This window comes from Phacochoerus africanus, chromosome 15 (assembly GCF_016906955.1).
Source record: "Phacochoerus africanus isolate WHEZ1 chromosome 15, ROS_Pafr_v1, whole genome shotgun sequence".
In the NCBI taxonomy this organism is placed as follows: Eukaryota; Metazoa; Chordata; class Mammalia; order Artiodactyla; family Suidae; genus Phacochoerus; species Phacochoerus africanus.
In genome coordinates, this window is record NC_062558.1 from 13,894,778 (window position 1) to 13,916,719 (window position 21,942).

A 21,942-nucleotide genomic window follows, 5' to 3' on the forward strand; every position below is an offset into this window, starting at 1 on the left:
ACACAAACACACACACAATACATACACACTTATATATACATACATACACACATATATATATATATATATACATACTTTTGCACATATACATATTTTACATATTTTAAGAATTTTGATTTATTTATTTTTAAAAATTGAAGTATAGTTGATGTACAATGTTGTCTTAGTTTCTGGTATACAGCAAAGTTACTCAGTTATACATGTATACATATACTCTTTTTCATATATATTTTCAATATGAAAACTTTGAAAACTCACCTCCACAGAAATTTTAAAAATATGTCAAATTTTTTAAGAACATCTCCAACACTCAGAAACAGAGCAGAGCAGACGACCTTGGGCATGAGGACACAGCTTACACCCAACATTTGCTTCGTTTTCTATTGCTAATTTATTTTATTTATTTTTTATTATTAACATTGACATTTTAAAAACCGGTGAACAGTACCTGTTCTGCAGCACAGACTGTCTTAGTTAAAAAATGGAAAAAAGACATACATGCATAATTTATATGCAAATAGTTTTTTTAAAAAAACTAGAAAGCTATTTAATCTCATTAGCAATCAAATATAACTAACATGTCAAAATGAGGTACTATTTTTGCCCATAAAATTAGCAAAAGATCTCTCTCTCTCTCTTTTTTTGCCTCTCCCAAGGCATGCAAAATTTCCTGGGCCAAGGAGCAAACCAATGCCACAGCAGTGACAACACCGGATCCTTAACCCACTGAGCCAACAGGGAACTCCCTAAGATTTCTCATTTTTAATGACTCTACCAAATATGAGAATGTGGTGAGCCAGGTGATGTAATTTAATACAGACTTTTAGAAAAACAATTTGGCAGCAAGCTATCAAGAGCCTTAAAACAGTTTATATCCTTAGACCCACTAATCCCGTGCCTGAAATTCTTTAAGATATTCATCTGCAGTTCAGGGGAAAACTGTATATATACGAAAAAATAACAGAAACCATCTAAATGGTCAACAATAGGGATATGGTTAAAAAAGCATTTTATAGTCTCAAAATACATTATTCAGGAATTAAAAATATTATTCAAACATTTTAAAATAAGCTATGAAGATTTTGAGATTAAATAAAACAAATTATAATATTAAGTTAGAAAAGTCTATAAGGATGGCACAGCTACCAAATAATTAGAAAAATAATGGGAAGGAAATACATCAAACAGCTGACACGAGCTATCCCTGAGGGATGGAATTGTGAGTGACTATTGTACCTTCTTTCTTTTCCCAATTTTTTCCATTACAAAACAAAAATGTGAATTAAGGAAAGACACTTGGAGTTTGGGGCTGAAAACAAACTTTGTCCAATGACCCTGAATTTATCCTCTTCTCCTAAGTGTTCATATCTGCAGAGTCACCAAATATAGTCAAGACCAGAAAAAAGCACTTCAAAGTCGAGCGAGGTCAGTGCCAAGACAAGCCAAGGAGAAAAATAGCTGGAGATCGATAGGCAGGAGAATGAAGGAAACCCTTGCTGGCAAAATCCAAACACAAGCAAAACCTCTCCTGGACCGTGGCCAGTCAGTCCATCCTCAGCTCAGCAGGCAAACCGAGGGGGAGTGGACCACCAGAAACAGGGCAGATTGGAGATGACCCTCCCTCACGCAGTGGGTGGATGGGCCTTGGGGGTCTCGGAAGCCCCAGAATTCAGAACCCAAGCAGCGTGGAATGGCTGTGTCCTTGGCAAGTCCTTGATCTTTGCCCCTGTCCTTTGTGCATCTCCAGGGGGCTAAGCTCCAGACTCAGGACCATCTCGCAGCTGGATCTCTAGAAATCTAAGTCGTCCTGGCCAAAGCCATCAGTCCTGTCCTTGGGGGGGGTTTTAAAACTAGTTTCTGTGGAAGTGAGACTTTGCACTACTTTCTTGGCTTCTAAGTCAGAGCCTTCTTCTGCCCCCTGCTCTGGAGCCTGGTCTTCCTCTTCCTCCTGCTCTGGAGCTTGGTTTCCCTCTGCTTCCTGCTCTGGAGCCTGGTCTTCCTCCTCCTGCTCTGGAGCCTGGCTTTCCTCTTCCTCCTGCTCTGGAGCCTGGTCTTCCTCTTCCTCCTCCTCTGGAGCCTGGTTTTCCTCTGCTCCCTGCTCAGGAGCCTGGTCTTCCTCTGCTCCCTGCTCTGGAGCCTGACTTTCCTCTTCCTCCTGCTCTGGAGCTTGGTTTCCCTCTTCTTCCTGCTCTGGAGCCTGGTCTGCCTCTTCTTCCTGCTCTGGAGCCTGGTCTTCCTCTGCTCCCTGCTCTGGAGCCTGGTCTTCCTCTTCTTCCTGCTCTGGAGCCTGGTCTTCCTCTTCCTCCTCCTCTGGAGCCTGGTCTTCCTCTGCTCCCTGCTCAGGAGCCTGGTTTTCCTCTGCTCCCTGCTCTGGAGCCTGACTTTCCTCTTCCTCCTGCTCTGGAGCTTGGTTTCCCTCTTCTTCCTGCTCTGGAGCCTGGTCTGCCTCTTCTTCCTGCTCTGGAGCCTGGTTTTCCTCTGCTCCCTGCTCAGGAGCCTGGTCTTCCTCTTCCTCCTCCTCTGGAGCCTGGTCTTCCTCTGCTCCCTGCTCTGGAGCCTGGTTTTCCTCTGCTCCCTGCTCTGGAGCCTGGTCTTCCTCTTCTTCCTGCTCTGGAGCCTGGTTTTCCTCTGCTCCCTGCTCTGAAGCCTGGTCTTCCTCTTCCTCCTGCTCTGGAGCCTGGACTTCCTCTGTCTCTATCTCTCGGGTCCTTAAGCCCAAGGGGGTCCCTTCTTGTTCAGAAGTGGAGCTTTCTGTATGCATGCCTGTGACTTTTTTCTCTGGATCAGGGATGTCCTTGGACTCATCTTCCATGTTCCTGGTGTGTCTGCTTGAAGACTCGTCCTCAGAGCCTTTCTGAGAGAGCTGGGAGCAGGTTTCCAGAGATGACGTGCTGCAGGAGGAGAGGCCTGACTTTGGGCCTGACCTCTGGCAGGGAGTGTCTGCCTCTGGGGCTGGGGACAGCACGGGCCTCCCCTCTGGGACTGGGCTGCTACTTCCAGAAGCTTCACCTGACTGTCCAGCCCGAGCACCCCCTTCTCTCTCCCTTGGATTTCCTCCTGACTCTGGCTCTTCCTCCCCTTCAGCTTCCTGGGCCTCTGAGGTGCAGGCACCAGCATCCTGTCTTCCTGGACCACGGTCACCTCCTCCTGAGGTTTTGCCCTCCTGAGTGTCCTCAGCCCCAGAGCCCCTGTCCGTGTTTTCTTCCTCCTTCCCGATGCCCTGCTCCGGGTCGCTGCCCACACAGGGCTCTGTTTCCCCTCCCCTCTCCTGAGTAGCTGCCTCCTCTGCTTTCCGGGCACCTTCGTCTCTGCCAAGGGTCTGGCTGCCCTCACCCTTGTCCCCCTCCTCTGCCCCAGGGCCCTGGCCTGATCCCTGGACAGTGTCCATCCCCGAGGGGTCCCTCTGAAGGGGCTCCATCCCTCTCTTGGCAGGAGCCACCTCCGCTGTCCTCTTCTGCAGAATCTGCTGCAGGTCGAAGGCCTCTCTGATGGGTGCACTGCTGGCCGCCACCGCCTCCCTCTGGGACACAGGAACTGCTTTCTTCCTCATGCAGGCCTCGCAGGGGCAGAACTCTTCCCCCTCGGCCTCCTCCCCAAGTTGGGTCCCCAGGGCCCCTCTGAAGGTTGGCACATCCTCCAGGGAGAAGGACAGAGGACCCCAGCCTTGCATCTGCTCCGAGAAGGCAGAGAGGTTGTGCAGGCCCCGGAGGCGCCATCTGCGCTGCTCTGTCTGCAGAGATGCCTCCCAGCGGAGGGCTTCTCTGGGCGGCCCCAGGGCCGTGCCCCTGGCCCAGCTCTGGATCTTGTGAAGCTCCCTCTCGGTGCTGTCCTGGAGCCGCCGGCCCATGTCCTGCTGCAGCTCGGCCACCATCTGGTCCAGCAGGTCGTTGCTCTGCAGGCCCCAGCGGGCTCGGAGCTCAGCTGTAGCACTGGCGAGATGGTCCAGGAAGGCCTTCTCCATCTTCTTCAGCAGCCTGGACACCCAGAGGAGGTCAGGTCCTAGAGACCCTCGGCGGGCTGTGGACGTGCCCCTCTCGCCAGCCCCCTGGTGGAGCTTGGCCTGGGTTTGCCCACCACCTGCCTCTGCTGCTCTGGGCAACTTCTCCAAAGTGGGCTCAGCTTTGGGTCCACTTTGACTCCCACTGGCATCCGAGTTCCTTTCACCGAGGCTCCTAGGGGGCTCTGTCGGGCTCTCTCTCCTCCCTGGAGGGCTCAGTGTGGCCGAGACAAGGCCTCCTGCCTCCTTTTCCTGCAGGATGGCATCTTCCTGAGCCCCCGCCCCATTCTGAGAGCCCGCCCCTGGCAGTTCTCTTCCCACAGATCCTCCCTCTTCTGGACACCCTTTGGCAGCCTCCTCTTGCAGTTCCGCTCTTTCTTTTTCTTCTTTTATTTCCTCTAACTGTACCCCCTCTTCTTTCATTATGTTTTCAGCTCCTCCACCCAGGTCACTGCCCAATGTCTGCTCCCCGCTGTTCCTTTCTGCCCCATCCTCACTGGTGTCACAAGCCTCAGAGCCACTCGGCTGATGGTCTCCTGGAACCTCTGGGTTAATGGAGGTTCCAGAATCAGGCCTCTGGCAGGAGACATTTAAGGGCAGCTCCATCCTCTCAGGGACCAGGGCACAGTCCACAGCACAGGGTCCACTGCCCTCCCCTGAGCCTCCAGAGCCACTGCCAACATCCACGCCAGAGGAGGACGTTGGCGTGAAGTCCTCAGTTGCAGCGTGTGATCTGAGGTCCCTCAGGGCCTGGCACCAGCCAAGCTCCTGGAGGCCAGAGACCAGGTCCCTGTGCCCAAGCTCACTCCCCGGCCATAAGGCCTGGAAGGTGCTCAGGAGCTCTTGGTACCGGGGAGAGTCCAGGAACCTCACTTTGCCAGTGGAAGACCCAAGGTCATCATCAAAGAAGTGGAGCCTGGCAAGACAGGTGATGAGGGCCAGGGCCGAGCGGCTAAGCCTCCTGCCCTCTGAGCTGGACACTTCAGGGAGGCTGCTGGGCCGACCCTGCTCAGATCCCTTCAGCACCTTTACGATCTGTACGGAGGCAGAGATTGTGCTGGGAAGCCTGCCCTGGCCCATCCCATGGTCCACAGCTGCCCCTTTTCCTGTTTCAGCCTCCGGAGGGGCTTCTGAGACTTTGCTGCCAGGAAGTCCTGTTCCTGATGTGGGGCTGGCACTGCCAGGCACTGGGAGCACTCCATCTGGTTCTGCTTTCTCACTGGTGGCCTCTTCCAGGGATGGCTGTCTGGCCTGAATTGAACTTTCCAGGTCATCTGGGGAGCGTGTGGAAACTGGGTCCCCCTCGGGGCCTTCAGGGTCCAGCCCCGCCACATCCTCGCCCTCATCCACCATCTCATATTTCATGGGCTCCTCTGGGATGTTGCTCAGCCAGGCCCGGACCACGGCTTCCGGGGAGGCTCGGGGCAGGGCACCCAGCATCATGCCACCATCCTCCGCCTGCTCCTCCAGGCCCTCCCCTCCACCCGCATCCTGCCCCTGGAACTTTCTGAGCCTGGGACCTCGGCAGGGGCTGCCCCTTCTCACGGCTCTGACTGCTTCCCCTGAGGGCCCTTCCTGAGAGCTGGGGGCCTGAGAGTGACACACGTCCAGCTTTTCCTCCCCCTCCTCTTCCCCACCCACCCCTCCATCAGCACTGGGGTTGCCCTCGCTCTGGCCACGGCCATGGGGAGGATGCCTCTTGCCAGAAGGCCGTGGCATGGGGGGCATGGGACAGAATCTACTGCACGCTGGGCAGGCCCTGGAGGAGGGCCCCTGGCAGCCCCCAGGCTGAGAGGCCGGCAGCGCTTGTGTTTTCCCAGGGGACCTGTGGGCCGGTGACCACGTGCTTAGCTGTGAACAGCAGCTGCCTCGGTGTGATCCCAGCCTCCCTCCCTCAGGCCTCTCAACTGGCAGGACTAAGGGCCAGGGAGGCTTGGGACTGTCACCCTCTGCCTGTTCAGTGTGGGAGTTGAAAGAGCCGGATGTGTTTGAAGGTGTGGGAGCCGGTGAGCATGCCTGGAACCCAGGGCCCCCTTCGGTCTCAGCGGAGGGTGAGTTTGGGGAGTAGAGATTGGGAGTGCTGTCAGAATTGCTCACGGGGGTGATGGCAATGCTGCTGAGCCCCCGCGTGTCCTGGGAGTGAAGAGAGGCAGAGAACCAGGAACCTGGCTTCCTGGCACTACTGGGGCTTCCAGAAAGGCCAGGGGCTGGGCCTTCTGGACAGGCCCCGGCTCTGCTGGGCGGCCTTGGCACCGGCCTGGACACTGGAGAGTCCAGTGGGCACTGGGGGTCTTTTGGGTGGTGGTGCTGCTTGGGGCAGCCCCTCTGGGCCCTTTGGCTGAGACCAGAAATGCTGGGTGAGGACAGGGCACCTGCTCTGCCCTCCTGCTTTCTGCTCCCGCCCAGGGTTGAAGCGCGGGCAGAAGCTAGGGACCGGCCACCTGCCCTGTCCCCAGAGCTAGCTCGGCCTGGAGACAAGGACAAACTCACCCCAGACCCGCTCCTGTCCTGGGTGCCCGGCTCACTCTCCTCTGCCTCTGCATCCTCATTCCTTAAAGATGAGGGGCTCACGGTGAGGGTGAGGGAACCAGGGCCTCCCGGCTGGGTGGCCCCCCAGGAAGTCGTGGCCCTGCTACTCTTGCTGGGGGAGGCCTGGGGTGGCTCACCCCTTTCACTGGACTCCTCATGAGACCCAGCGCTCATCCAGGTGTCAGGAGGAGCATCTGCCAGGCCACAGGCCCCAGGGTTCAGGCAGTGATGGTGCTCCCTGCCACACGGTGTGGCACCCTGGCCTGTGCCCTCACCAGCCCTGGAGGCCATATGTGGGCCATAGTTGCTGATGCCATCCTCCAGGGACCTAGAGCAGCAGGAAGAGTTTGGTTCAGAGCCCTCGGGGGGTCTGTCACTGGAGGCAGGGCTGACACTGTCCCTGCTCCTTCTTTTCCTGATGATGGCCCCCTGCCTCCGGGGAACCCTGGAGCAGGAGTGGTGGGTCTGTCCAGACCTCCTCGGAGAGGCCGCCCGCTCCCCCTGGGAGGTAAACAGGGGATTCATCCAGATCTCGTATCCAGAGCCCTGCTGCCACCGGCCTCGGTCAAAGGCCCCCACGCCTCCTGCCTGGCAGGACCCCAGTCCCTGTGCCCCAGGCTCTGAAGGGTCCCCAGAGTGGCCCTTCCACATATGGCCAAGGGGTTCTGCCTCCCCCAGGACGGGGCGCTCCCCACCGGCCACCGAGAGGGTGCTGGTCGCCCTGACCCTCCTGGACCACAGCAGCGGGTCCTCCCCCAACAGGTGGAAACGGACTTTCATCTCCACAGACAGGCTGCCATCCTCGTTCACGCGGACATTCTTCTCAAAGTCATCACCGGCCACCAATGGGCCGAGGTGGACAGGCATGTCCTGAGGGTGCCTGTCAGGAACAGGGTCCATGCAGTCAGGAGGCAGGGACACCGAGGGGTCGCTGAGCCCAGACCTCTCTGACAGCAGGGAAAACTGCCTGGGCCTGCTGGCCGGCCTGGACCGCTCGTGGATCACGCTCTGCTTGGCCTTGGGCCCCCAGCTCCCTGGTGCACAACGATGACGAGCAAGAAAAAAGAGGGAGAGAGAGTGAGCTGCTGGGGGGGAGGAGCTTCGGTGCAGAAGGATCAAGGTGGGTCACAAACCTGTCACAATCTGTACATGCCTGCCACCTCCAAAACCAGTAGGGAGGACAGAAACCATTCTAGAATTCATATTCACAGAGCTGCCAGGGTGCGAACCAGCATAGCCTAGTGAGATGGGCTTGAAGTCTGAATTCACTGTGAACCCTGCCACTCCCTAACGGTGTAGTCTTTACCAGAGCCTCTTTCCCGAGCTGTAAAGTAAGAGTAATGCTATCTACCTGGGAGGTTTGTTTTGAGGATGCGAGGCAGTGCATATAAAACTTCCTGCAGGGAGTGCCCTTATGGCTCAGCATGTTAAAAACCTGACTGGTATCCATGAGGATGCGGATTCAATCCCTGGCCTCACTCAGTGGGGTAAAGGATCCGGCTTTGCCACGAGCTGCGGCATAGGTCATAGACAAAGCTCGGATCTGGCGTGGCTGTTGCTGTGACGTGGCCTGGCAGCTGTAGCTCTGATTGGACCCCTAGACTGGGACTTCCATATGCCACAGGTGTAGCCCTAAAGAGAAAAAAAAAAAAACAAAAAACTTCTTGCAGAGTTGCCGGCACAAAGTAGGTTCTCCATAAACAGCAGAGTTGGCTGCAGAGCAAAAGTGCCCAGAGCCAACTCCTAGCCCTGCTCACTCCCACTCCCAGCACAGAAGCAAAAATCAATACGCTGCTGCATGCACACCTGATTGGAAACTGTAAAATGCTTTGCAATTATCAGTGGTGATTTATCATCTTAACACTCATCAAGCTTTGGGGTTGATAAATGCTTGCAAAGAAGGACCTGGATATACAATAGTAGGTCCCTATATAGCAGCCATGGAAAAGAGAAGAAGAGGGGGTCACTGGGGATAGAATGACGTGACCTCAAGAAAGACGGGAACCCTCAGGACTTGCTCATTTCATCTCCTGCGCTAATGCTTGGCAAGAGGGTGGGACTGGCGCAGGTTAAGGCTGTGCCAGCAAAAGAGCAGATGCCTCAAGTCCGACTGGGCAGAAGAAGGTTTTCCAAGCCCCGCTCTTCCGCAAACACCAAGTGAGCCTGGGGGCTCCTGCAGAAGAGGGGTTGTGGCTGATGGGTCTTTCCATCCTTAGTACCAGACTTGTGGCAATCACTGAAGCCATCATCATTCTCTTAATTGCTTTTCACAAAGGTTATCATTTTGTTTACTTCCCCAAATTTGCCCATTGTCATACCAAAGATTTAGCTGAAACTTTTACTCTGTATTTGTTCATCATGATTTTAAAATAATGTGGGTTTTTTTTGTTTTTTGTTTTTGTTTTTTTTTTTTTACTTCCCCCATGGCACAAAGAAGTTCCTGGGCCAGGGCTCGAACCTGTGCCATAGCAGTTGCTAGAGCCACAGCAGTGACAATCCTGGATCCTTAACCTACTGCGCCACCAGGGAACTGCAATAATGTGTTTTTTAAGAATAGCCAAGGCTACTTCTAGCACCAAGGCTTTTTGGGATGAATGTATGGTTGCCTATATAGATGGATGGGTGGATGATAGATGGTTATTTATTTTGGTCTGTTTTGTCTCCACTCTTGCCTGAGAGAGTCATGGCTCTTGAAAGATACAAATATCATATACCCATGGCCTACTGCCTCCATAATGTCATATCCACTGTGGTCCTAGAAGCTTAGCATTCAGGATCTCCTAATCCTCGTTCTCTTTAAATACCAGACTCCTCTCTCTCGTACCCCAGGTAATATTCAGCCCATTTAAGGGTGATGGTGATGAGGGGAGGAAAAGGCAAGAGAGATCCTCAAACAACTGCGAAGCCCAAGACTTGGGGCCAAAGGCAAGTTTTCTAAATTATCTAGAGAGGAGCTCTGTCCAGCCCTACTGAGCCACCCTCCAGTGCAAATAGGATTTGGGACACTCCCAAACCTACTCACCGTTTTTGTTCCTTAAAATCTGCCCAGATAGAGTTTCCATTCCATTTCTTCGGACATCTTCCATTGCCAGAGTTCTGAAGGGCTCGTGACTCGCGCATACCAGCACCGAGGGGCTTCGCAGCAGAGCCTTCAGAGTGTCCACCTGGAGAAGGAGAGGGTGGGGTCAGGAGGCCTGGTCTGCAGGAACACCCTTCCACCCAAAGAGATGCAGGTAGAGGTTGAATCCATTCTCTCTGGTCCCTTTTCTGATATTTGCTCATCTCATCCCAGATTTCTGACCCAAAGGGAAAATCCCAGACATTCCTCATCGCGCACCTCCATAACTGGCTGGGGTCACACTGCCATCATCTTCCTCTCTACCCACACCCTTTCCTCCACCCGGTATGAGGCTTGTGGTGTAGACATTATTCTGGATACCTTAGGTGCAAAAGACTTCCAGAAGCCTTTGACTTGCTTCTCCACCCATACTTCCTCCATCTAGGATATATTTTATTTATGTATTTGTTTTTGTATTTATTTTTTTTATTGGCTATGCTCACGGTATGTAGAAATTTCTGGGCCAGACACTGAATCAAGTCACAGTAGTGACCTGATCCATAGCGGTGACAATGCCAGATCCTTAACCTGCTGAGCCACCAGGGAAATCCTAAAGAACTGCCTTCTTTATTCTTTTTTCTTTTTTTTTTTTTTGGCCACTCCCATGGCATGTGGAAGTTCCCAAGCCAGGGGATCAAATCTGAGCCACAGCAGTGGCAGCACAGAATCCTTATCCTCTAGGCCACCAAGGAACTCCGAACCATGTTATGTTTTAAATCAACCGTAACAGAAGGCCCTCCAGCTCCTGTGTGGAGATTTGGTTCACCATCTCAGCCTTCTTGTAGGCAGAGTCCTCTCTTGGATCTGATCTGTGCTTCCCAGACTAATCCAAACCCAGGGCCTCTACCTCTGTCCCCGGTGGAGCAGAGGACAAGGCACAGACCACGTTTCCCTTCCAAGCTCCTCCCATGGTTCTTGAGGCTCCCACCCCAACACTTGCGTCATCCTCCTCCCACCTCCCTCAACACCCACCAGCAGGAGGTTGGGCTGGGAGTTGAATGGGCACTATCAGTGCTGGATTGCATTCAAGGTCGGACAGAGCTCCCCGCTTTTCAAAAAATCTCACCTGGCCCTGAGGTCCCCTGCCTATCAGAGGGTTTGCACAATGTAGAGCATTACATTGTAGTTAGCAGTGTTGGGGGATTTCACAGCATCTTTAAAGAACAGAATCAGTTCTTTGTCAGTTTCTCAAATGAAAAGGGTGTGCTCTTTAACAAGGAAATGAAGAAAAGAGAACATGCGCATCCTCTCCCCTCAAAATGACACGCACACTTGCAGGACATCAGATCTTGCAACCTGGTTAATTAGAGGTTTGTTTCAAACTACTAGGTCATTTCTTTCTGATTTAGATCTCTATCCTATCACAAAAATACAAACATGACCCAAGTCTATCAGCTTATACATATAGCCATGCTTCTAGGAAACCAGAACTTTCCAGGGAAGAAAAAAGAATTGAGGGCTAGTGTGCCCTTCCTAGAAAGAAGTCTAGGATCCATGGGGGGAAAAAAAGAAAGAAAGAAGAAAAGAAAGAAAGAAAGAAAAGAAGAAAGAGAGAGAAGAGAGAGAGAGAGAGAGAGAGGAGGGAGGAGTGGAGGCGGGAGGAGGGAGTTAGGGTTTCTTTTTATCCTTCTTGCGTACCTCCCTCCCTCCCTCCCTCCTCCCTCCTCTCCCTCCTCCCTCCCTCCCTCCCTCCCTCTCTCCCCTTCTCCCTCTCTCCCTCCCCTCTCGCTCTCTTCTCTCCTTTCTTTCTTTCTGTCCTCACTCCCTCCTCCCTCCCCCCAGGAAGGAAGAAAGAAAAAAGAAAAAGAGCAATAACAACAGTGTTCATCCAGCAAAGGACTTTCAAACTGATAATCATGACATAGCCTTTCCTGGGGAGCAATGAAATTGTTTTATTTACAGACATTCTAATAGCTCTGCAGTAAGTCTATACGAAATTAGTCTAATAAGGAGTTCCCTTCATGGCTCAGTGGTTAACGAACCTGACTAGAATCCATAAGGTTGCAGTGGGTTAAGGATCCGGTGTTGCTATGACCTGTGGTGTAAGTCGCAGACATGGCTCGGATGGGGTGTTGCTGTGACTGTGGCATAGGCTGGCAGCTGTAGCTTCAATTCAAACCCCTAGCTTAAGAGCTTCCATATGCTAAGGGTGTGGCCCTAAAAAGAGCCAAAAAAAAAAAAAGTCTAATAATATTTTCTCCAATTAACTTATTTTGGACCTGCTTTTTCCCCTCTCACCAAATTCACTAAACGGTAGTTAATTGAGGGTAGGCACCTAGTTTCATTTGTCTGTATACTCTGCAGGGAGCATACGCTGGTATATAGTAAATGCACCATCATTTAGAAGGCTTCTTGCATCACGACTATGAAATCACTAATGCTGCCTCTATCATTTGCCAGCTTTGCAATCATGAACAAATTACTTAACCTCTGTGCCTCAATTTTCTTTTGCTAAAATTTATTTTATTGATGTGTAGTTGATTTACAATATTGTATTAATTTCTACTGGACAGCAAACTGATTCAATTATTCATATATATACATTCTTTTTCATATTCTTTTCCATTATGGTTTATCATGGGATATTGAATATAGTTCCCTGTGCTATACAGTAGGATCTTGTTTATCCATTCTGTATATAATAGTTTGCCTCTGCTAACCCCAAACTCCCAATCCATTCACCTCCCACACCTCCTTCAATCTTCTTATCTATCCAAAGGGGATACTAATACTAACTGCCTGGTGAGTGTTTCTGGTCAATGCTATGCCCTCCCTAGCTTAGTCAACCTCTGTCCTGCTCGCTTTCCAACACTGCAGAACTTAGAAAGCTCTAAACACATTTCCTGGACTCTCTTGCAGCTAGAGTGATAAATGTAAAACAGGTTCCACCAGTTAGAGTCACTTAAACAAGATACGAAAAATGATAGCAAAGCAGAGGCCATCTTCCTTTTGCTTCTGACTGCTGCCACCAGCAAAAAAAGGTCAAAGGTGCAAAGAGGCAGGAGCAACCGAAATGGCAGAAGCCACACTCAGTGTTCCAGCCACACTCAGTGATCCAGCTTCCTGTGTAAGCTTCCTCACTCTGGATCATAACAACGGTGCATGGTACTGAGCACAATCATTAGTGACATCCTCCAGAGAACCGCAATCCTGATTGGGTCAGAGGTATCTACCCAGACAGGCCAGTTCTGTGATGTTCTGAGAATCATTTCCAGGAACCCAGCCCATGCTCCTCCAGCCTTTCAATGAGTCTTTAAGCACAAAATTCTTGTGTGTAACTCATTGATCCTCAAGGTTCCTAGAGAGGTTTCTGTTTTGTTTTTGTTTTTTGCACTGAACTAAGAGCAGTACAGGGTATGGTATCAGAGGTGATTGCAGGTAATAGACATCTCAAGGATTAGTTATCAGAGCTGGCTAGGTTTGAAGGCACATTGTCACAGTGTCTTGGTGACAACGGGACCCTGGGAGCCCATGGCACAAAGTAATGCCACAGATTCTTGACTGATCACCTCTGAAAATAGGGCGCAATGCTGAGAGCTGGACTTTGACCATCAATAGCTGCCATGATGGACTCTTATAGTGAGAATGAGAACTGCGATCTGCTGAGCAGAGTCTCCATCAAATGTGTCAAGACTGAGGAGACAGCGAGGTAGACACCAACTCATCTTGCTTCTGATGGTTGTGGCTGGGAAGCAAGTGCGGGGGTATGGGGAGGTGATGGCCCTAGGGCAGCAGTGGCCTGTGCTCCTGGGTATCAAGGTGCAGCTGTGGCATCCTGATCTAGCTTTAGAAGCTAGGGTTCCACCACTGAGAAGCAGTCCCCAGCTCAGTAATCACAGCAGCTTCAAGCAGAGGTTGCAGCTTTCTGCAGGATGCTAGGTGCCATTCTTCAGACCCAGCTTGGAGTTCACCCTCTCCCAAGTTTTCCAAAGACTTGTAAGCCCACCCACCCACCCAATGCCTTGCATTAAATTGCTTTCTGCTTAAGGCACTTCTAGTCTTTTCTCTTTCCTACACTGAAGTCTCACTGAAATAGATTATAAAGTGGACTGGATAAAAAAATAATTGAGGTGTGAAAGGTATAGTACCAAGAGCTTATTAAATGGTAGATAAAAATATGAAAAGCAGAGTTCCCATCATGGTTCAGTGGTTAACGAATCCGACTAGGAACCATGAGGTTGCAGGTTCAATCCCTGGCCTTGCTCAGTGGGTTAAGGATCCGGCATTGCCGTGAGCTGTGGTGTAGGTCGAAGACTCAGCTTGGATCTGGCATTGCTGTGGTTCTGGTGTAGGACAGCAGCCACAGCTCCAATTAGACCCCTAGCCTGGGAACCTCCAAATGCCACAGGAACAGCCCTAAAAAGACAAAATATATATATATATGAAAAACAGTTGCTCATTCTATTAACTGAATGTCTCCACTCTATCATCTTTCTTCTTCTTTTTTTTTTGCCTCACCCATGGTCAGGCAGAAGCTTCCGGGGCCAGGGATCGAATTTGAGCCACAGCAGTGACAACACCAGATCCTTAACCACTAGGCTACTAGGGAACTCCTTTATTCACCTTTAATTAGTAGCAGGACAATCAGTGCCTCTTTTTAAGGAATAACTTCCTGGTTCTGGCTACGCGTTTGGAGCTGTGGTCCAGAGAAGTTTTTAAGGAAATGACCTATCCCTCAGCTTACCTTTCTCCCACTGGTTGTGTACACCTGCTTCACGGGAAAGTGCAGAAGATCCGAGGCTCTGCTGAGAAAAGCTGTCAGGTTCCTCATGTTCCTGTGGCTGAGCACCACTGTCTGCTGGACCCGAGGGTCCCCGTTCTTAACCAGTGTTATCCTCCGCGGGGTTTTGAGACTTTTGCAGGAAGAGGGTGTTCCTGGACCCTCACAGTGGCCTTCAAAATTCTGCGAATGTGAGGCAGAAGGGCTTCTCCCTCGTGGCCAGCATGGCCCGCTGGGGGTCATGGGGGGCCTCTTATCTGAGCAGAGGTAGCAGCCACCATCCTGCAGCTGCTCCAGGGCACTGAGGCCGTGCAGGCCCCTGGGCGTGGTGACGGAGCGCACCCCAAAGGAGAGCGGCACACGCTGAGAGAGCTCATCCATCAGCGCCCCAAAGCTCCTGAAGGCGCGCTGGTGGACGGCCAGGCGAACCCCAGCAAACCGGGGATCCCCTCTCTTGAGGAAGGTTATCTTCTTGGCCGGCGGGACCTGGGTAACAGAGGGGGCCCGGGCCACAGAAGGCAGGAGGCACTCACGGTGGCTGGGGGCCTGGGCATCCCTCGGGGTGCTGCTCATGGTGCTGAGGACCAGGCCGCTGAAATGGATCAGAGGAAGAGGAAATTCAGACACGACAGCAACCTGGCGCTGTGTGTTTCCTCTCGCCTGTTACAGAGCTGCTCCCTCCCACCCCACATCTGCTCCTCTCAACCTTGGAGAGGCAGGTTAATCCCCAAAGTTTGGGCATCGGAAGATCTGTGTTCAAATCCCATCCCCCCAACACTCCCTGCCTGTGTGACCCAGGAGGTTCATAATGTAGTCAGCGTTTTGGTAAAATGCAGCCCTACCTGCCTCCGTAGTGGTTATAATTCGATGCATTCATGCATACAGAGGAGAATTTATGCATCAGTACACCTTCATTCCTTCCCATCTTCTTGCTGTTCCTCATACTCTCTTCTACCACCTTGCACTCCTTTGAATAGTGTAACGTTTATGTCCTCAAGAGGTGGCTGAACAAAGGGACCTGAGTATACTGGGCAAGTAATCAGGAGACCCGGGCATCCTGCACATTCTCTCCAAGTCTCATGTGTGTTGGGGGGCGGGCAGGGGCAGGTCCCAACTCTCTGCACTCACATCCTCCAGCTGCCACGTGGGAGGGTGAAGCAGAGTCCCGAGTCCCAAAGCCCTCAGGGTGGAGTACAGACAAGGAGAATCAAGGATGCCACCACTTCATGCTCTGCATTCTCTCCATTACATGGGGTGATTTGCCTTAATAGGAAAATGATGCTCTTTCCTGCATCCCTCCAGAGTCTTTGGAAGCTGTGCAATGAACCCTGTGGGTGAGTACCACAGCCTGCTGCCCCTGACTTGGGAGATAGGACCACAGGCCAGACGGGTAGGGTCAAGGCCATTTGTTCCAACTGTTCACTTACATTCCCACCATGGAGGGGTCGCATTGGTTCACCTGGGGCTCTTGCAAAACCTGCAGCAGGCTCTTCCTGCCCAGGTCATTGTGTGGGACTCTGTTCTGTGCACCTGTTGGCCAGGTTGTCCAGAAACCCAGTTCTCACCAGTCATTTCCTATGTTCCAAGCCCTTCATGTGGTTTGCAGTGTCCATGGAAAAAGCTCAGGTCTTGGGAGTTCCCGTTGTGGCTCAGCAGGTTACGAACCTGACTCGTATCTCAAGGATGTGGGTTCCATCCCTGGCCCTCCTCAGTGGGTTAAGGATCCAGCATTGCCATGAGCTGAGGTGTAGGTTGCAGGTGCATCTCGAATCTGGCGTTGCTGTGGCTGTGACATAGGCTGGCAGCTGCAGTTGGATTCGACCCCTAGATTGGGAACTTCATATGCCTCAAGTGCCGCCACTAAAAAAAAAAAAAAAAAAAAAGCCCAGGCCCTTACGCCATGACCCAGTTTTCTCCTGCCTCCCTGCCCCGCTGCTTCTGCTCCTGCCTCTCTCCTGCAGGATCCTCCACTCTGACCAGGTGGCCTGACTTGGAGGCTCCCTGCAGGGCGGCCTCCATCCTCTGCACCCTGCCTTGGCTTTCCTCCTTAGGGGAACCTTCCCCATCCCCCCGGCACAGGGCAACCCCCATTTTTAGCACAGTTCCTGGACATCTCCCACAACCTTGGCCTGTGTCCTTCTTGCCCAACTACCCAAGACATAGGGCACAGAACCCATACTCCCCAGGGTGCCCAGCCCCCTGCTGGGGACAGAACAGGGACCCAAGAAATTCCGATGACTAATGACACACTTCACAGAGCCACCCAGCAGAGCCCAGGCCTGCCAGGCAGCTGCCAAGGCACTTTCCCTGACTACACGGGGTTCAGACCTAGCAGGACTGTGTCACCACGCACACTCTAGTGACCGGCTACAGCCCTCAGTCCCCGCTCACCACACAGCCAGCACCCATATCTGCTGGTTTACCTCTACTCACTGTTTAGTCCCATTCATCTTCAGGGAAAGAATTCTCTCATTTTCAAAATCTTGGTGCACAAAGAGGCCCTATAATCTTCTCTCATCTCTGGCACAAACTTTATAATTAGCTTCCTCAGCCTCCTCCCTCTCAACTAATCCCCATAAGCTACTTTCTCAGCCCTCCCGCTAACATCCTGCAGCTGCCACACGCTGTCACTTGGGCGTGCCTTCCCAGAGGACTAACTTTCTTCCCACTTGATTTTTAATTTCACTTGTGACAATGAGCTTCCTTCTTGGCCTTCGTTGAGGGACTAAGAGGAGAAGGAAGGGTCACAGTATCCCCTAGAGTCACCATGTTCCTAGCATCACTGTGTCACCTTGTCCCCCAACGTCACTGTGCCTCACAGCGTCACCTGGTCTCCCAATGTCGTTGTGTCCTTTATTGTCACTATGTCCTCATAATCACCGTGTCACCCAGCATCACCATATACCCCAATGTCACTGTGTCCTCCAGGGTTACGGAGCCCTTGAAGGTCACTGCGTCCTCCAACAGGGTCACTCTGGGTCACGATGTCTCCCAGTGTCACTATGCCCACCATGTCCCCCATAACCATGGCGTCCCCCAGCATCACCATATCCCCCAGATCACTGCCTCCCCCAATGTCACTGTGCTTCCCAGTGTCACTATGTCCTTCAGTGTCACCATGCCCCCCAGCATCACCATGTACCCAGCATCACCGTATCCCCCCAGCATCACTGCATCCCCCAATGTCACCAGGCCCCTCAGTGTCACTCTGCCCCCCAGTGTCACCATGTCCCTTAGCCTCCTAGCTGCAGCCAAGGACTGCTGCTCCTCACAGCCTTCTTCTGGACAGAGAGGGCTCCCTGGCGCCCTCCTGATGGCAGCTTTGCAGGGAAGGAGAGAGATGCCAAGGCAAAGGCTGTCCTGACTCCCTGAAGACCCGGCCAAAGCGTCTCGTGGTCACGATGCATTCAGTACACTCAAGTGCTGATGACCACTTTCCCTAACATCCCCTGGAAAATAACCTCTTTCTGAAGTGGAATTCTTAATCTCCAAGTGGATTTTGAAATGAAAAGAGAAATGTGACCCAAGGGACCCTAAATACCAAAGATCAGACTGACAGTAGCCGGGGCGGGGGGGTGGGGGCGGCCCTCCCTGGAGGCCCCTTCCCAACCAGAGATGGAGCACATGGGCCCAGAGGGGTGAGGGGAGCTGGGACCACTCCCACTGCTAACATGCCTGCGCTCAGATGACAGACAAGATTCCACACCTAGATTCAGGCTGTTTGCTCATGCACGCATGTGCTTGCACACACATAAATATATGCATGTGCGTGCACATAGAGACACACATATACACAGAGACACACATACATACACACACATGTACCCTCAGACACACATACACATACAAGCGACATGCTTCCACGTATGCACATACACATACACATATACACAGACACACACGCCCACACAGATAAGTCAGAAAACACTTAAGACTCAGGAGAAGGAGCTGAAGGAGCAGGGTGGCCTGGACGTGTGGACTGCTCGAGGGGAGGGCAAACAGAAACCCAGACCCCACAGGGCTCCTTGCAGGAAGGTCTCTGAGAAGTCTGACCTCCCGCAGCCACAGAGAAGGGAAAGGCCAATCCACTGTCTTTTTCAAAGAGGCTTAAGAACTTTTGATTCTTTCGCCTTCAAAACAAACCTGCCTCCCCCGCCAGGGTATTATTCATTTAATCACTCCTTCATTCACTCATTCATGTACCCAACAAAGATTTCTGAGCTTCAATTGTGTGCCAGCCTCTGTGCTGGGTCCTGGAAATAGATTACTGAGACAGCACACCCATTTTCAAAAAATGTTACATTCTAGGGTGGCAAGAAGGTACAGTATTAAAATGCAGCCTGAGATGTGCTCTGAGATGCAGAGAGTGATCTACTATACTCAGGGCGTGACTGAGAGCAGATGAAGGGGAATGCAAGGCAGGGAAGACTTCCTGAAGGAGGTGACATGCAGCCTCCTGAGTAAGACCTGAAGGACAACTTGGGGATTAGTTAGAGAAGGAGGAAGTTACGACCAGCGTGGCAAACAGATATGGCCTCAGTGCCAACTCTGACCTGTGGGGCAGGCTGGAAGGAGGAGGCTCCGTGGCTTTGGGTGCACCATGATCACATAGCGGTGAAGGGCCACACAGTGCCTGACCCTGCTCTGTTCCTCGCATTTGAGGTGGGGGTGGACGTGCAAAAGTGCGAGGGGGAAGAGAAAGCTGGACGTTCTGGAAGGGCCTTCAATGGGTGCCATCCTACTATTGTAGGAGGACCCCTCTGGGAGAGTGGGGAGAGTTACTGGCCAACGAGGGCAGATGCAGTGGAAAGAAGGCAAAGGGACTGGTCAGCAGAGGCTGAGAAAAAGGGAAAGGCATGAGGAGTGCCTCGTGGGAGCGGGAGGTCCAGCATGGTGTTTCTTGGGGTTCAGACTTAGGGACTGGGTACAAGGTGGCAGTCCTGTCTCACCCAGCTGGAGAGAGACAGAGAGGGGACTTGGGGGGAAAGGGGAGCAGCAGTGGGGAGGGCCTGGCAGGAGTTGGGCCCTGCCCAGGGTGCATCTAATGGGCTCCATTAAGGGGGCTGAGGATGCCGCAGGGATGGAACAGCACAGGTGCCGTAAGATCAGCTCTGGCCCCAGGAGCCTGGACAGCAGAGCCCAAAGCCCTTCCCTCCCGAAGTCTGAGAGGCTAACAAAAAGAACCAGGTGGGCCAGGTGATAAAGAACACCCCCAGCCCCCAAATCACAGGAGAGAGAATCAGCCCCTCCCCGATGAACACTCTTGGGGTGGGGGTGGGACATGGGGGAATGGGGGAGGACAGCAAGAGAAGGCTATGAAGGAAGTGGGGAGCCTAAACTTCCGGGTGCAAGGAACTTTGGGGGAAAGGGACAAAAAGAAGAAGGGGGCAGAGCTGGGGGGACAGCAAATAGGGTCTGCCTCCCAGCTCTCCACACTCCGCTCCCAGCTTGGGGTCATGTGGTTGGGGGGGACAAATATCTGGATAAGGTGGGAGACACTCCAAAGCAGCAGAGAGCTTCTGCCCCACTGTGCCTGTGACTGAGCTCCAAAGGAGAGCTCCTCTGGGACGCCCCCCCCCCCAAATGTAAGTTCGGCAGAGCAGCTTGGAGGAGACGCTGAGGTCCAGCATTCCTGAGCCACCTGGGTCCTATGGGGCGTGGACGGCACCAGCCAGGAGCTCAGAGTCCAGCTATCAAGCTGTAATTGGTGGTCTCATTGAGCACACAGACGGTGGGGTGGGGGAGCAGGGACGAATCACGAGTGCTAAATGGGTCCCAGCAGAACCCAGTCCTCACAACGCAGGATTGGTTTAGGGCAGCAAAGGATGGGAGGGTGCCAGGGGATTTCAGGAGGAAACAGAGCAAGAAAGCAGGGGAGGCATTCCAGCTGTGGGTGGGTGGGGGAGGAAAGGGAGAAAAACAAATTAAGGGGTAAAAGAGAAAAAAAAAATAGAAGTCAAAGGAAATGCTCAAAAAGGTGACAGTGCTAGTGGAGGGATGGGGCTGGACGGGCCTGCAAGAGAGGAAACAGTTTTGTAGGCGCTGCAAGGGGGCCAGGCCACGGTGAGGGGATGGAGACAGAATAGGCAGCTAGAGTGATGGATTCAGGAAGAGAATAAATAGGGTGAGAGAAGTCTTGGGGCGGATGGAGGCTGGGCTTTGCAGAAGGAAAACTTCCTGTGGCCAAGACACCAAAGCAGATCTAAGAGGGAGTGAGCAGGAAGGGGTGGGCGGGGTGTGCAGGGGCGGGAGGTTGATTGAAATTACAAAGGAGCAGCTGAAATCTGCGAGGATGGTGTGAATAGTAAAAAGAAAAATGCTTGCAGCACGGTCTCTACAGGCTGTACAGGGTGTAAAGCCATTTCCAATACCGCCTTTCAGTAACTCAAACATGCCAAGGAGCATCATTATTTTATGAGCCAAGAAGAAAGAAAAGAAGAAAGAGAGAGAGAGACAGGAAAGAAAGAAAGAAAGAAAGAAAGAAAGAAAGAAAGAAAGAAAGAAAGAAAGAAAGAAAGAAAGAAAGAAAGAAAGAAAGAAAGAAAGAAAGAAAGAAAGAAAAAGAAAGGAAAGAAAGGGAAAGATGGTGACAGACTAAGACAAAGACGTTATTAATTGCAAGATGCATCCTGATTTCCAATATATTAAAACATGGAGGGAGGAGTCTGGGTGTATTTAAGTCAATGAAATACAAGAGGACAAGGAGCCAAGCATAGGTTGGACACAGATCCGTGATAAAGACACAGCACTTATTCGAGGTTGGTTTTGATTGATTTTGAGTGGTGGCAGCATCAGGGCTCCTGTGTGCTGTAACCTGATTGTCATGTCATGATGGTCAGAGGGGTAAGTGTGACTTGTATAAAAGAAGAGGAGGTGGGATGAACTGGCCTTTAAGAAGCTGGGGCTGAGAGGGTGAGGAATGAAGGAAACAGCTCCATGTAGAAGAACCCCCCATGCTCAGGGTTCTGAGTGGTGGATTCAGGAAGAAGATAGAAGATGCAGAGTGTGAGAGAAATCGGGAGTAGTACTTTTTTTTTTTTTTTGGCATATGGAAGTTCCCAGGGTCGAGTCAAATCGGGGCTGTAGCTGCCGGCCTACACCACAGCAATGGTAACACGGGATCCAAGCTGTCTCCTTGACCTATGCCGCAGCTTGATGCAATGCCGATCCTTAACCCACTGAGCAATGTCAGGGATCAAACCCACATCCTCATGGACACTAGTCAGGTTCTTAACCTGCTGAGCCACAATGGGAACCCCAGAGAGTAATACTTTTAACAGGAGTAAAGCAATCTAGAGGCAAATATTGAGATCTGCCATGGGCTAGACATTTGGTTAGACACAGAGGATGAGGCACAGCGTGGTGAGACAGGCTCTCACCTCACCAAAGTTAAAACCTGGGAAAGAAGTCAGAACTTTTGCACCTGAGTCCTCACCCTTTGGTCGGTGAATGTCCTTGCTGTTTCCAGGGAGACCCCAGGCTCATGAGCCCACCTTGGCTCTGCCAGCAACCCACTGATGGCTGTGGGCAAGGTACTTGACTTCCTGGAATTTCCGTTATTTTAATCAGAAAATAATG

The 21,942-nt window shown here is 52.0% G+C and overlaps 1 protein-coding gene across 1 annotated transcript; it reads right to left on the reverse strand.

Moving 5' to 3' along the window:
- Positions 1–2,293: 2,293 nt before the first annotated feature.
- RP1L1 (RP1 like 1) lies at positions 2,294–14,937 on the reverse strand (the record flags this gene model as incomplete). The annotated part of the gene is made up of 3 exons (XM_047761442.1): positions 14,329–14,937; positions 9,549–9,690; positions 2,294–7,560 (listed from the first exon to the last, which is right to left on the reverse strand). Coding segments are annotated over exons 1-3 (6,018 nt in total), but the record flags the coding sequence as incomplete, so codon positions are not given.
- Positions 14,938–21,942: the final 7,005 nt, after the last annotated feature.